This window comes from Stegastes partitus, unplaced genomic scaffold (assembly GCF_000690725.1).
Source record: "Stegastes partitus isolate 25-593 unplaced genomic scaffold, Stegastes_partitus-1.0.2 Scaffold133, whole genome shotgun sequence".
NCBI lineage: Eukaryota > Metazoa > Chordata > Actinopteri > Pomacentridae > Stegastes > Stegastes partitus.
This window is the reverse complement of record NW_007577864.1, coordinates 252,678-269,379: the sequence shown is the minus strand read 5'-3', so window position 1 is coordinate 269,379 and position 16,702 is coordinate 252,678. Positions and strand designations below refer to the sequence as shown.

The following is a 16,702-nucleotide window of genomic DNA, read 5'->3' as shown; positions in this document are numbered from 1 at the left end:
GTTATTTGGAATGCATGTCCAATATTGTGCATGGAAACTTGGCCGGAGAGACAATGGTGCTGTGGCCAACGTTTAATACACATACAAAACAATGACATCTTTACAACTGGTACAAGCTGGTTCTTCTGTAAATGTCTACATTTATCACACAGCACCCATGTCAGCTGGTGTCCGTTTTTTTTCTTTTTGTTTTGGTTTTCCTGTCCACAGTTGGACTCAATGTGTTGAAATCAAGTCCTGGCAGTTTTATGTGCCTGTTATCTCTCAGCACTTTCACGGAAAGCGGAGAAAAAAAAAGTTTTGCAAGCCCCCCCCCCACCATCTGCGTTACACAACCACCATGAATAATCCATTAAAAACCTCTTTATCATAATCTATATGCTCAGTGTTGTGTAAGACTTCAACCTTGCACTCAAGGACACGGTACAGAGTGTTGGCGAAAACATATCCTCGGTAATGAATATTACTCAGAAAACAATGTGTTGCTTTTGGCTGAAATCGAACACCAGAGCGAACACCTCCCAGTTACTGCTGACATCAATTCAGCAGAGGATCCAAACAAATTAAACAGCACAATCCAAGCGGTCTTAATTCAATATGACTTTTATTCATCAAACTCTCAACAGCACTAAAGCACTAAAATGTTTTCCCAACTAACAAATAAGGCACATTTTGGAATGCCGTTTCATGGACATGAAAAACAGACCTGTGGTCGACTCTCGAAACCACCACTGTCCTTGTTTCCCAGAATCATTGTCTTCCCAACCTCACGCCTGCGTTCTGTCCAATTCAAATATTACATTATTGCAATACTGCATGACAAACATCTCAAGTGATACAGACAGCAAAGAATACAAACATAACTTTCCAACTTGACCACATAAGTGTTAACACATTACATTCAGTAAATACGTATTATCTGCAGAGGCTACATTTGCGGTAAATGAAATACTTCGGGACTAATAACAATCAGAAGTTGCTTATAATGTTAAAAACAATATGTACTGTAGCAAACTACTGTAAAGTATTTAAATAAGTATACATTGCACAAAGTAATATTTCATTCAAAACCAAACACATGCACATGCAAACTCTAAAATAGTTCTTTGTCACACACGCTTTCTTGACAAAAGTATACACTCCCTAAACTACGAATAACACCGTAACGTTTTATAATAGTTTCTTGTCATCGCTGCTTTAAGCAAACTACATCTCACAGTTTAATGTGCTTATACAGTGGTGAGTATCCATCACTAATTAAGAAAAAAAAAAAAGATTTCTGCATGTTAACACAATATATCTTCATAATATTGTTTACAAAACGAATACATGCGGCCGTATGGATGTAAATGTCAGCTCATAATTAGTCACATAGCAACTGAATAACGTTGGGTTATTCAAAACTGATAACATCGTAGAACAAAACACAAAAATAACAATGGCTTATAATTGAGAAAGGTTATTAATTATGTACCAGCTTCTTTTTTTTTTAATAATATTCTATGTAGACATCAATATTTCCTTCTTAGTGTAACTTTGTTGCATATTCTATACAAAAAGTGTTGTAAAAAGTCTTTCCATAAATATTTCTGCAGGATAACCCTTCAGATTATTGTAAAACATAAAGAAAAAAAGAGAAAAAAAAAACTCCCAGCTTTGATTATTTCTCAGCAATAGGCCCTTCTTCACACAAAAAAAGCTTTGATATTGCTTAACACTTCAAAAGAGCTACTATCATTGAAAATGATGGCCATCAAATATATACATAAAATAATCTATCTTTGTCAGGGAAATAACTCTTGAGTTTTTGCAGATTGCTTTAAAAATTTCAACATCTATTAAGTGTTCCAAAATACACATCTCGTTCATAGAAAATAACAATTTTGAACTGAAAAGGTACTAGAAAAGTCAAGTATATGTAATTCAAGACACTACGTCTGAAAGCAGAGATTTCTTTTTTTTTTTTTTCAAATGTATTGTATCAGCTGCTTCCATTGGCTCTTGATTCGCCATTTTAAATGGCCTCCTCATAACATGTCTCTGGGCGGAATCAAACTCTCTGATAAGATTTCTCGAGACCTACATGTCATTTATGTTCTGCCAGAACTCTGTGAATCACAATAACACTGTTATTTGATTATGAGGTTAGTTCATAAGGCATCATTGGTATCTATTCCTTTCACTACGTCCACACGGTACGACGTGGACAATAAGGTTCTGAAAGACCTGTCAGGTTAGTGTCATCACACGGAGCATAAGAAAGACGATAACAGTAAGAAAAAAAAAAATGGATTGTTCCCAACAGTGGCGGCCAATAAGGAGAAGCTTTAATTCAGATTAGTATAGATGCACAGTCTTTCCTTGAAAGGGACACTCGATCAGTTTTGCTTACGATGTTCAGTTTACCACCACAGAGAATATAACTCAACTCAGGCTTAGAGACACATTTTTAAAAAATATGTATTACGATCTGTTGGTGCAGAGTTTTGAAATTGTCGTCCTTTTTCCAGGCGATTGACTGAAAGATGCTTTGAGTGGCATTATCAGAACTGCATTTTTGGAGCTTGAGCCATACTAACGACTAAAAGTGAAAATATGTCAGCCTCAGCTGCATGAACTATTCTTTAGTGTCTCTTGCAAGCCTCCCAACTTTGTGGAACTGCAATACTAAATCACCGGAGTGCCCTTTTAACTTTACAGATGGAATTTAATTAAATTTCCCCACACTGTAATGTACCATTATCATCCACTCCCACCATAGCAAGTAACCATGTATATTTTTTGACAAAACCCACGGTTTCTTGGATAAACATAACTACAACAGATAACAAAACAAAGAGTGAGGTCCACAGTTTCATATGCAACTTCATTGTGTTGTGAGGATCGACTAAGAAATAACATCTTTGTTGATATTCCATGACAACAGACCACAGTAGGATTGTTATTGCCAGCTGGAAATGCTGGTTCAGCCCATGCCTCCAACTCAGCAAACTGCGTTGAAGCGAACACCCACCATGCCAGTTCAACCGCAAATAGAGGAGCTTTATCGTTTTCTTGTCCCTTGTCACAACCTGAACCTACGTCAAACTTGCTATGCATCACAGTTACACATGCACATCGAGTATACAACAGAACACCCAAGCGTGACGCCACCGAAGTGATTCAAAATTGTATCACCGCTGCATAATTGCATGACTTCTGAGTTACCCACATTTCTGTAAAAACGTTGCTCTTTGCTGATGGGGTTGTGTTGCTCTACCTTTCTCTTTAAAACACCCCAAAGTTTTCTATTGGATTTAAGTTTAGTGACATACTTGGCCAGGAGTTTTGAAATGTTATCGTGCCTAACTATTCCTCTTCTGCCAATCTTCTGGAGGCTGGACGTCATCTCAGCAGCCAGTGTTTTGGCATAATCACAGGCATTCGTGGTGCCATTTATGAATCTCATGTTCCCAACACCTTGCAGCCCCAAATAATCACACTTGCTCCACTTTGTGCTTCACTGCCAGGACTATTCACTGTCGTAGCCCTTGTGAATACCTCTCAGCTCCCAGAAGTTATCTTGGTTCTCATTTGACCAGAGAACTCCCACTATTCATCAGGCTTCTTTTCATACATTTTTTTAGTTTAGTGCTGAAAAGCAAGCAAATGTTTTCTTCCATAGATGTTATCTTTATGCAGAGTTCTTCACCCTGTCTGGGCAGTCAAAGAGTTGCTAATTTCCATTGATAACCACATTGATTACTGGTGCTATGGCTCCTTCTATACCCCCTAGATTACTGCTGCAACTGGTTTCCCACTGATCATTAGTTGGTAGCCAATGGAATGCTGGCTGATCTTTCCATATTTATCATGTTTTTTTAAACTCCTCTGGCAATTCTTATCATAGTGGAGCCATGGTGCAGACACATCATTTTTATAAATGTGTTCTTGCTATCAGGCTAACTGGAAATTACTCAACTTTGTTTCAGTTTTTTGTTTTTAACTTGTGTGTCAGTTATCACAGGTGTATTCACTTTTATTGCACTGAGCTTCTACCTTGTGGCTTGTATTTTCAATATACTTTTTCTGTGTCACATTTCACAAGAAGAAACACTCTACATGCAATCTTAGAAATAATGCAATTATTTCTCGGTGATACAGTTTGAAATCATTTGAAATTGAAGTGATTGTGCACAGGGGTGTACCTTCTGCTGTATACTGTCTACTGCTCCACCTCTGAGCCTAAATCCACGTCTTTTCCAAATGTCAAATGTCGTCTTAGTCTCGAGAATTGAAATCTTTTTAAGGCACATACAGTATGTTGAAGTATAAAATATAGTGGACCAGCTTTTGTAAGGCTATAAATACAGTACATATAAAATAGTTCACAATTCCTATAACAAGGATCCTTGGAAGGCAGGTTTCTTTAAGCGAGAGCTAGATTAATTTCCTCTGTCGTGCTTTCGATCTGCACAGTGACGTATGTAAACACAATGGGTACTTCTCTTCCTTTAAAGACATGATCTATGCTTGTAGGCCCCATAAAATACGAATGCAAGTGTAAACTTAAATCACAATCACTTTCAATATATCCACAAATCTTCAGCATCACCACGTCGCAAATCATCCCTTCTATATCAAATCGTGTTCTTTCTCTGAACCAACCTGAAAAATCATTGCAGTTCTCCAAAGCTTCACCTCCCTCTAGACACTCTTTTCACTGCAATTAGCGGACATAGTTTTTGAAGGGTGCAAACCCTTGGAAAAGTTCCATTTTGCTTCACTGACTCCACTAAGGCTGCCAGGCATCAATTGGCACTAAAACTTTTAACGTCTTTCTGAATCTCGTTCAAACATCTCATTTGTATTTTACAAACTGGTGTTTTAAAATCTTATCAGGCTTTAGGTGAACAGTTTAACTGTCAAATAACATTTAATAAGGCTAATCGAACTGTGGCAAGCAGTTCAAGATTTTCAACCGCTCTGAAAAATAGAATCTTCAACACGGACGAGAACACGTGTGGCGACATGTTACTGTTACTGAAGCCGTTCCTACAGCTTCTTCTCTGTTGACCCTTCTTTTGCTTTGAAATTACAGCAACACAGTTTACTAATCTAGCATTTATATCTATCTAACACTGCAGATAAATGAAAATTTGTGTGGTAACAAAAATACTCTAGGGAGGATGAATGAATCCTTATGTTAGCAATGCACTAAATCTAGCCGAGGAGCGACTACACAACTGAACCTACAGTAGTTTCTAAAGACACGTGGAAGCAGTTACACAATATTGTGATATACAAACATACAAAAAAAAAAATATTTCTTTATGTCCCAGTTAAAATTCAAATTGCACACTTGACAACAAGAAAATAAATAGGCCAAATGTAAGCTAGGGATGTATGGCACATTATCCCTCAGTTAATTCACAGTTAATAAGATGTGCTGTTGACCCTAATACGGCAAGACATCAAAAGGCCTCGTATACCATCATGAGAGGCCCCCGGTTAAACGTTCATCACATCGCCACACACTTCACTTGGCGGGGAAATGGAAAGCAGATCTCTGTAAACACAAAGCCAACAAACCCCAAGGTGAGGTAATCTATTGAGACCGATATTGTCAGCAAACACCGATGAAATACAAGCCTGGTGCTAAATCATCAATACAACAAATTGCTGTTGTTAAACACTGAGTTGGATCAATTGGGTTATGTGGTTTCTGATACACAAGGCATACAAAAAAAAAAAAAAGTTTGGCAATTTTTTTTTTTGTTGAAGACTACTTTGAGAGATAAGATTGATCCTAAGCATTCCTCTCATTCCTGGATGTAATCTTCAATACTGTCAAAGAAAAAGAAATGAAATCTGTGTTCTATGATGGTTTCATTGCTGCGGTAGAGAGGAAAGGCTTCGGGAAAAAAAAAAGGATTAGAGCTACTCTATGTTGGAGGCTTCTGAGAAGACGTGAGGAGGAAAGGACTCCATGTCATGTGCAGGACATGGGTGAGGAAAAAAACAAAAAAACCTGGATGTGTACTGGGTAGGGAAGATGTGAAAAGCCTCGATGGTGGATGAGCGATACTTGGGACCCAAATGTTGCTCTCAGCCTCTGGATAAAGATGATTATTGCACACGGCGGCAGTAGTAGCCCAGGACTTTACATTTCTCACACAGGTGTTGTGGGTGCTCCTTACTCTGGTCAGACACATCCAGGCCGTCCGGTTTCTCTAAAGGCCGCTGGAGATACAGAAACAAAACCCAAGAATGATGCATGTTAAAACACTAAGGAAAGCAAAAGCATGCAGCAAACACACAGCATAAACCTCCGAGTTTTGCAAGCAGCTTTTTTGGCAGCAGATTCGAGTCAGCTATACGCCAAACTCCTCTGGCCTCCAAAACTACACCCATATTCTTCACAGACCAGACGTGCACTAAACACAATTAGTTGCAGAGATATGGCAACGCACCACGAGCTGTGGAAATTTGCAGTCGGCTTTAACAACCTGGTATTACAGAAAATAAGATCCAGTATGCATTTGATCACGATGACCTGTATGGAAATATAAGCTTGGCTTTCTTGGGAGTCATTATCGAGGACAAAAGGAATCATTTTGGGCCGGCGCTTTTGGAGGTTATTTTAACAGTCCATCTGGAAAATTTTTATTTCTCATCAATTGTTCTTTTTCTTGTTAGAGCTTTTTAGACAACCGTTATTTATTCCAAGCGGTCGAACTAAGGGAAACCAGGTTACCGTGGGTCACTACGAGGAGAAATTTCAGTATTCCACTAATGAGTCTGCCAGCAAGTATCGAGACTTTACTGTTGCTGCGTTGAAGACATTAGGTTCCTTGAGAAAAGCTGGAAAATCTGATGTATATTTTATGGGGTCCCCTTCAGCGGTTAAAGGGAAATGGGTTCAAGTCCCTGTGCTGCAGGCGGCGTCCCTGTTGAATTGTCCTTGAGCAAGAAACTCAAGAAGCTTAAGGGAGTCTGTTCTGTAGGTAAAGCTGCAGTCTGAGCTCTCTGCATTTGGAGGAAGCAAAAAGAGAATGTTCCCCTACTGAGATCAATAATGTACAACTTAATTTGGTATGTGTGTTTGGCACAGAGGCAGGAATCAAATGAAAGGACTTCAGTTTTGTCTGAGGATTCTTCCACCGAACAAAAACAATCAAACAAAAAATGTATACGCGCGAATGGTATTTAACCCGGCAATAATGAAACGGTTCTTTGTGCAACTCCTAGATCCAAGAAAACAAATAGAAATGTGACCTAAATTTTAGGGTTATTATTGTAGCCTGCTAGGCTTAAAATTATATTTAAATGAAATAATATGAAGCTGAGACTTTAAAGTTTTTAAAGTCAGGAGTAGTGTCTGCAGAGCTTTCGCTAAACACAGGGTTTAAGTAGCCTGACAGACGAAACCAAGGGCAACAAAAAACACATAATGTCACAGCAGAGAGTGGCTCAGCAAAAACGTATCTGCACGTTTTCACTAAATAGGTCACGCTTGAGGTCCGTTGACACGGTGACAACTCTCAGACCTTGTAAGCGAAATACGGTAATTGGCAAATGAGCAGCTAATACACTTGAAAACCAGGAGCAGGTTAGTCACAAAGGCATTCAGTGATTACCTCTCTGTGTGCTTTCCCATGAAAAGGGGGGAAAAAACTAGCAGAGCTCACTGTTATATAACTTGCTTTAACTGTCAGGATGTATGCTTGTTATTTGGTCGCTAACAGAGCAATAAAATCACATCACTTGTTCAAAAAAAAGAGAGATTCCCAACTGTGGAAATGTAAATCGAACCAAAGTATGACAAATAAGGAGACATGCCCCCCGTCATTCCCAGGGGAAATTATGCTCTCTCTCTCTCTCATCGCGACTATTTCCCATCAAAGAGGAACAAATATTTGATACACGTGGATGGGATTGGAAAAATACATATTCATTTGATTTATGGGAATCCACAGCGAGGGAAGGAGCTTGTGCTGAGCTCTTTGATACTCGAGGACACAGAGGTTAGTGGTCCATTGCAAATGCTGACAGGGGAGAAATATGTTAAGTGGGTGACATTTCAAATGCAGGGAATTTGCTTGCCTGTGTGCAGCTTCGCCACAAGACACAGAGGCAAGGGTAGAAGGGAGGTTTTCTCACCAGTCAACCCAGTGGAACAAAACGACTGAGAAGTACTACTGGCGATGTGAACGCAGTATTCCATTTTACAGCTAATAATCAAGGTTGAGATCTCGAAAAGAAGATTTGAGCTATTAGCTTTTCATTGTCTTGGAATGCTGGTGCGTCCTCGCCAGACATTTAGGATAAATTCGTCGAGAAATGTCCCTTTTTCCCCGCTTCATTTCACGCAAGTGTTAACAGAGTGGAACATGGTCAGCTGTGGTATTTAGAGTGCGAGCAGGGCCTCGAGCGGTAATCCTAATTTTATTTCAGGAAGTGGAATTGGAAGAATGTGGAAAAGCATAAATATTAAAAGATGGAGCGTTGAGGATAAATATATCTCTCGCTGAAAGAAAAAAAGAAAAAAACAGAGTGGATTCTTTCTTCATCTCTGCACTCAACAGGCAGCGAGGAACATTTTGGAGGTTAAGCCGAACAGACAGCACGTTAATTCTGTTCGAGTGTCAGTTTAGGGGGGAGAAAAAAAAACGCTTCCCAGAATTCTAGTTATTATGATTTCACTTCTTCTTCTTAATAAATGTGAGAGGAATTTCTGCAGCTGTAAACCTCGATTCCCTCGCTTGTGTCTGTGGGCCATTAATAAAGAAATATTTGTTTTAAGATTTTACGACGTGGAGTAAATAATCCCAAACTTCTTCGCAGAAAGGAAATGTAATTAGTTTATTCAATACAGGATTGTGACCAAGGCAATTGTTAGTGGTAGAATTTTTATTTTATTTTAATGAGACCATCTGGAATATCCTAAAGACAATATGCAAAAGAGAGTCTGTCCTCAGTTAGCTTTAGTTGAGATGGTCCAAGGTATGAGCTGAAACTGCATGAGTCATGTGTTTTAGTTTAAGTGGCTGTAAATTCTCATAAGTGGATGTCAGAATGTTGGTTGGAGTACCTGTTTGTGTGGATAGACATTGATGTGGCATTTGATACATTCTTGTCCCATGTTGGCCCAGGAGTTGCCGCTCATCCACTTCCTTTTACACTTGGGGCATTTGTACTCTCCAAAGCATCTCTTCTTCCCCTGGTAGGGTGTCAGTCCTTCACCTTTGGGTCTGGCCTGTGAAGAACAGAGAAACGTGAGGAAATTGTTTGTGCAGGCGAGAAATCATCCCTCTTTGCGTTCATGGCAGATAAATTGGAAAGCCCAAAGTCTTTGGCAAATTTAAGGCTGCTATCGATTAATCTGTCGACTATTTTCCCAATTCGTTTATCAATCTAAATGACATGTTTTCCTCCAGACAAAATGACTATTTCATTTAAGTTGTGTTTTGTTTGGGAAGCTGTATGTCACTGTTAAGTTGTCTGACAGCAGAAAAAGAAAAACACCTTAACAAGAACAGCGTTATTGGGAATTCAGCTGCATTAAAACACAGTATATGTGAGCACAGAGAGCAAGAGAGAAGCAAACACAAGTCCACACCAAATAACACCTGTTTACTATCTGTTAAGGTGTTCGTGCCGTAATGCTGCCATCAAAACTCTGCACACTGTAGCAAACCACCTTTTTGTTCAATGATAATCTAACACGCTGCCTTACTTTTGAAGCCTTTGGATACTTCTATGCTGAGATGATTTGGAATTTGCTGCCCTTGTCATTGTTTAAAGCTGTAAAACTGACTGCAGCTGACCAATGACTGGAGCCAAACTCTAATGAAGTCATGACACAACAATTACGTAGTGATCCAGAAAAAAAAAATTTGCTATAATGAACTGAAGTACCAGAAACCATGCACATTGTCAGCGTCATCACCAATAATATGCTGACTAATAACAGCAGGTCTCATTGTTGTATTTAAACATCAGCCAGTGACATTAGGTTTACTATCATAGCAGGCACATAAAAGCTTCAAGCCCTCATACAGGGGTAAAAAAATATAAAAAAACAGTGAATATTTGAAAAAAAAGGAAAAAAAGACTGAAATTAATTAAGAATTCATTTGTTATAAAAAATAACTCCTTCAATTACTTAAATACATTTTCTGAGACACACACCTTTCTTGAAATTAAAACTACACAAACCTTACAGCTAACTTGAGTAACTGTCAGTATCGCATTGACTTTTTCTTCTGCATTAGACAAGTAATTGATTCATGTGCACAGTAGAAACACCTTCAGATTGACTGCACAGGCAGCTTTAGCTAATCTGAGAGCACTCAGCTGCAGACAGAGCATGGTGTGCAGCCAAAGGCCAAGGCCAGACCCTGGAAACAGCGTGGAGCAAGAGAGGAATGATCATGAGGAGGACGAGTGCTGTTTCTGTCCTGCTGATTCCTGGCTGCAGTGCTAGGCAGAGATTTTTTTTTTTTTTTTACATTCGAACAAACAGCTGTAATGGGAAATCACCAGGGACTATGTTCAAATTTCCAAATGAATAAAGAGGGTTAGGGTCAAACCTCCTGCCTAGTACACCTGGCTCTCTGATTGTACTTAATTTTTAAACTCAAAACAGTCAACATTTGTTTTATTGGATGTAATAGTGGTTAGTCTTACTGCCGCAGAAACTTTGAAACTGCTGTATTTTGGCATTTTTGTTTTCTAGGACTGAGAATAGAAGCCAGTTCATAGTTGGATCACATAGTAAATAGATCATTTGTGGGAGAGCATTCGAACAAAACGTTGCCATGGCATTGTCTTCAAGATTGCCCATTGGTTGCACAAAGACAACGCTGTCAGTGTATATAGACTGGTGTGGTGCAGGGCCAGCAGAAGTCAGATTTTCCAGCCTGCATGCTGTCACAGTGGGAGATGCAAAGCTGACAGTGGGGTTGAGGTCATGCTGTTGAGGGGCCGGAGCGAAGCACAGCCGCTCATACTTAGCGTTGGCTTGCCGGTGCTGATGCAAAGTGCTGACGTCTGTTTGGAGAGCGCCAGATGCTGCTGATTAAAGTTTTTATGACTCATACACGGGCTGGGACAAAATAAGGGAAGACCGGGGATACAGTGTTGCACCCCTCCCCTCGCTCTCATCGCCCTATGCCCCCTACATCCATCCCAAAAAATCTGCAACCAATGTTTAAGTGATTATGAAAACAATCTGCAGTCTTGCAGGGGAATCAAGAAGGGACTGGACAGGTCTGATTTCACTTTGAAGGCAGAGTGTTTCCTAACTTCCTGGAGAGCTGCCATCAGCTGCATGCTGTGCATTAAGATTACTTCTTTCTGTCAAGTCAGATTTTCATCTGTGCGAGAGAGTGTTTTGAAAGTTTAAGATAAAATAACAAAACTCCTCACTAATTCCATTTACAGTGTTTGTATTAGAATGACGATTTTTTTGCTCTTTCAAAATAATCACTCCCAGCTTGTTAATAACGGTCACTGGGCAAATTCAAGTGGGATGATTTTGCCCTTTTTTTTTTTTTCCAATGATGGAGTTTTAAATTGATAATGACAAGCTTTGACAAACTTACTAATCAGTGTACATTTAGGTTTCTTTGAGCAGGATGATTTATCCTTATGATGACATCAGCAGTACGTTTGTTTGTCACATGCTTTTAGGGGGGGGGGGGGAAATTGTCTTCTCCCCAAATGCTGTTATAGTGGTCTAAATAAATTTGCCAAAATGAAGTCATGGGGCGGCTCCTCTCAACAATATCGCCCTCGGGCTAGCGCTTTTTCATGACTGACTGACTGTTCGTAATCATCTCCTTCACGAGAATCAGAGGAGTAATTTAACACAGCTGTGATGGAAGTAAATGTCAATTACAGTCCCGCATATTGTGCCAAAACTGTGTGTAGGAGTGTATGATGAAGTTGAGTGTATTAGCAAGGCAAGGAAGGACACACCCTGCTGTCACCTCACCATTTATTATTGTCCAGCTCAAATATATGAGACTGTCTTAAAAAAATGTCCACCAATTTGAATATACAGAGCTGTGCTGGGCTGTGGGAAATTACAGAAAGCAATGAGGAAAAAAAAAAAAGGAGTGCTGCACTGGGTCAGGAACAATAGTGTTGGTTGGGGGAAAAAAAAAGATAATGACTGTCCCACTTCTTAGTGTTTAGTGTTGGTTGGCAGTCCAAAAAGTATGCGAGGCAGTCTGATTTTACACTTAAAATCCTTAATAGTGTTATTAATAGTGATGCTGTGTGCTGGAATGGATATTTTCAATAAATATATCACCTTTGCATTTCAAGTTTTGCATGCAGATTTAAGATGCAGTTCAGTTTTGCACAACTGCTTCTGAACTTATTTGGACATTCGCAGTCATAAATCTGAGTAATAAACTCACACTGCGGTCAGCTTTTGTGAGGCCATTGCAACACTCTGTCTCGCATGGAGGTCTTCGAGGAACAGCGAGTTTAGGTTCTGAAGTCATGAACTTTGCAGTTGGTGCTGCACATTCCAACGGGCACCCGAACACGTGGGAACCAGTGTCACAATAACATCTGGACTGTTGTGCCACCACCGCATAGCGCGGGCAGGCTGAGAAAAAACAGCACCAGAGGCAGCAGCTAATGAAAGAAGCTTTTGGGTTTCTTCACATACGTACATACATGCAGAGCCTGTCCTTCCGTTTACATTGGTGCAGTGGATTACGGATCAAAACCCTCAGCTGTAAACACTAGAATGACTGAGTAAATGTTTTAGTTAGGTTTCATTTCATTTCCAGGAAAATACCCTCTAAAGCAACATTTACAAACTGTTCATAATACACACAGTACAATGACTAATTTAATGGAACTGCGTCATCACACCACGCAACACTCTGGAGATGAGCCTGCAGGGTGGTGCGTGTTTTGTTTACTTGTGCTTTTTACAAATGAATTCATTCAAGCTTGCGCCAAGGTATAAGCTAAATGGACACATCAGAGCAATTTGGAGCAGTTTAGGTGTCTGTGAAGTGGAAGCACGGCTTTGAAACGGCGAATCAGTTGCCGGGAGCGGTGTTTGTCATATTACTTTGACAGTGCCGGCTTGCTCGGTGTTTGTTTAAGTCCCCAAGGCTACAGCCCTGTGTTTTCAGATAAGGGTCAATGTGTGTGATGAGGACAGTGTCCTCAGAGAAGACAGTGCAACTCCACAACCACAGCTAGTTCACCACTTCCTCCTCTGGTCCAGATCACAGCAGGGAGTCATCATATCACACACACATGCGCACGCACTACGGGTCAGTGAACTGTTAAATGAAGCATATACACACACGTGATACACACTGATGCAATGTCTACACAAAGCATGGCCACACACAGGCACAAGAAAACACTGACATAATGCGTCTTTCTGCTCTTGACACCCAGACACAAATGCACACAAGCAGACACACACACACATGCTCTCAACAAATTCCACATCTACAGGTTTTCATACACTCTTGAGACACAACTGGAAAGTCTCGGCGCTCGGCTTCCTGCACTACTCCCACTCAGTGTTTCACCCCTGCTACAAGAGCACAGATCATTCTTTGGCTTATACTGCGGGATTAATGAGCTCACAAACTGCATTAAATAGAATAAACAGAGCCGTGTAAAGAGACGGTAAAACAAAAAATGGAACGCAAGGGAACAAGATGAAGGTTGAGGAAGAGCTGGCGTCAGAGTTGAATGCGAAACGGCCTCCTTGCATCTTGAGGATTCTGCAGCGAGGACTATCTGGAAGCCTGCTGGTCTAGAATATGACCCCAACGCACACAGGGAGGAAAAGGAAAGTGGACGAATACCACAAGCCCAGCTCGGGCGACTGCGGAGAGACCCTCCGAAGCAGCTCCTCTCAAGAGGGTGGAGAAGCGGAAGAAGAAACTGAGAAAGAAGGAGGAGGAAATCTAAATCCAAAGCAGATGGCCTCCATAGGGGCAGAACACGAGAAACACTGAGAGCCGTCGTAAAATTGCTGCTCTGCTTTCAATTAGGCCATACATTTCAGAGACGGAGAGAGAGAGGGAGAGAGAGGAGGGGGGGATGAAACAGCGTTAACTAACCGCTGCAGCTCTGACCACAACTACAGTGGATTGGACTCATTATCATGTGAAGGAATGCAGAGGCTATTCTCTGGGGGGTCGATTTTTAAAGACGCATATGCTCAACAAACAGCATTAGGAATTCGAAGCATGCGCGCGATCGCAGGTAGATTGCTGAATACGAAGAGGCAAGTTTGAGCGAGCGCAGTCTAGACGACACCCACTGCGAAAATTTCATTGCAAATCAGGCAATGCTGGGAAATTGATTAAAAGGTATGCAGCTCAGGCATCCCAGTTCCAAATTGTAGTTTGAATATATATATATTTTTTTGCCACAAAACCATCTTGAAATTTAGCTCCGGTGTAAATCGTTAAAAGATGTCTATTACTGACCACTGGAAAAATGTGGTCCCGACCGCTGTCTGTGGCCTAAAGGTGATCTTGCATTTGTGTTGATCTTACATTCCAGAAGAAGAGTAATGACCAGTGGACAGACACCAGACTGCACACTCTCAGACGCTCGCCCAAAAACTGAACCCTTAATCCCCTGTCTCCAGCAACAGGATGGGTTAGCCTTGGTTTAATATTAGATGTCGCTTCCAAGTCAAACCCAAGAGGAATCATTGCAGCGACCACTCCTTTCAAGGTTGTGGATATGGGATTTCATATTTTCTTGGCATATCGGAGGAGACATCTACCTACAATTGAACCGGACTCCATATGTTGCCCACAGTCAGTCCACAGACAACAAATATGAGGAGACAGTGCTGACAGTAAAGCTTGGGTTTTTTTATGCAAACGTTACATGCCATTCCGCGGTTTTGTCCGCCTCTATGAGAAAACAAGAGATTTGGTGGGTAAAACAACTTTGAGGCTTTGGAAAATGGTTGGTAGTAATTGCATGTAATTGCTTTTCTGGTCTGGATTTAGAGAGCAGGGTCTGTTGGCAAATGCACTTTAGCTCTATCAGTAACGCAAAGTCACTGAATGTTTGAAATTTCTTCAAATACACATAAACATTTCAAAAGCGAAACGGTGGTTTGTTTGATTGTACAGAAATATGGAAAAAAAACAAACAGAATTGCAACATAAAGGAAGCAACGATAATTTCATTAGACAATGCTTTTCTAAACTTCAACCTTAAACAAAGCTGAGACTCCTTACGACAGAGTTAATGTGAGACTCTTTGGTCTGATTGGATCAACACAACATGAAGTTACCGCAATCACTGAGCCCGAGACAGGTCAATGAGTCACAACATAAGCCTCCCATTCACAAAAGAGCAACACAGCGTGAAAGGAAGAGCATCATTTGGGGCAAATAATTCTTGGAAAACAATTCCTTGCGCACGATTTGGTTTTGGATCGACCACATCAAGGGCGATTCGGATGTGAAAAATGAAAAATAGCACAAAATAAGTCGCATTCTTTCACACGCTGCATTATCTTATGTGGTTTTCACATGGCAGCTAGAAAAAGAAAAAGAACGAAACCAGAGAAGAACTCTTTGCCCTTTTGGTCATTCAGGGGGAACTTCTCTATTTATTTTATTCTTTTTTTTTTTTTCCCTCCCTCTCCTGTTTCTTAGTTGAACCTTTGTATCCACTTATCCATCACTACAAGCGTTGTCTGACATCACGGCGAGATCTGAGGATGCGGTCGTGGGGCCTGTCAGTCAGAACTGAGGGCCAAGTGAGGGCGTGCAGATGGCCACTGCTTCAAGCCTCTCACAAGAATGACACTGTCGCCACCTCAGCTGTGTCCCACTGCACACAGAACAAGCTTTTTTTTTTCTTTTTTTTTTTATCGGCTGTTTCCGCTGCTGGACTAAACAGACACAAGTTCATGCCAGAACCTCAGCCAGGTGCATTATGGGGACTATTTATCAATCCCACCATGCACTACAAGCTCTAAATACAGCCACTGTTTTCTGTGCATCTCTCTCTCTCTCTCTTTTTTTTCCCTGCAATCTTTCTCACCTCTCCTTCTCCCTCTCTCTCTCTCTCTCTCTTTTTCTCTGGACGGCTCCTTTGCTGGTGCAGCTGTCTCTTTATAATGCCTGTAAGGAAAAAGTGGCCCAGGCTGAAAGTGACGGGAGGAACAGGTGTGCTGTTTAAGTGATAAATTTGCCCTCGCTGGAGCACAGTGCACCTCTGTTTCATAAAAACAATCCCCCCTGAAACTGGTGAAGAGACAGACAATGACTCAGGCGGCCGCAGAAAAAACAAGTTGGAAGGGGAAATTACAGGGTGCAAAAAATCTCTCTTTGCAATCAGAATTAAAAAAAAGAAAAAAAAAGCGTGGCTGGAGCCTGTTTAGACAAAATTACTGAGTAAAACAAATATGTTAATTGAAAAAAAAAAAAAAAAAAAAGCGTGGCTGGAGCCTGTTTAGACAAAATTACTGAGTAAAACAAATATGTTAATTGAAGTCAGAAGCAATTAATCCGGGTCTACATTTGCGACTAATTAGTACGCTTAATGACCTAAGACGTCACTTCTTACAAACTGCATGCAATAAACGACAACAACCTCTCCTTTACACATTTAAGATCATCGCATACAAAGCGATAATTTTTAATCGGCCTTCTAAAAGTCTCTTGGAAACAATTGCGGAGTTATTACAAAA

The 16,702-nt window shown here is 40.6% G+C and overlaps 1 protein-coding gene across 1 annotated transcript in view; it reads right to left on the bottom strand.

The window, feature by feature from the left end:
- Nucleotides 1-587: 587 nt before the first annotated feature.
- Nucleotides 588-16,702, bottom strand: part of zcchc24 (zinc finger, CCHC domain containing 24) — a 34,560-nt gene continuing 18,445 nt past the window's right edge. Inside the window, exons 3-4 of the mRNA XM_008278798.1 lie at nucleotides 9,074-9,238; nucleotides 588-6,222 (exon numbers count right to left, since the gene is read on the bottom strand). Of these exons, the coding sequence (XP_008277020.1) occupies nucleotides 6,109-6,222; nucleotides 9,074-9,238 (279 nt within the window). The 3' untranslated portion in view covers nucleotides 588-6,108. The remainder of the gene's footprint in view (nucleotides 6,223-9,073; nucleotides 9,239-16,702) is intronic.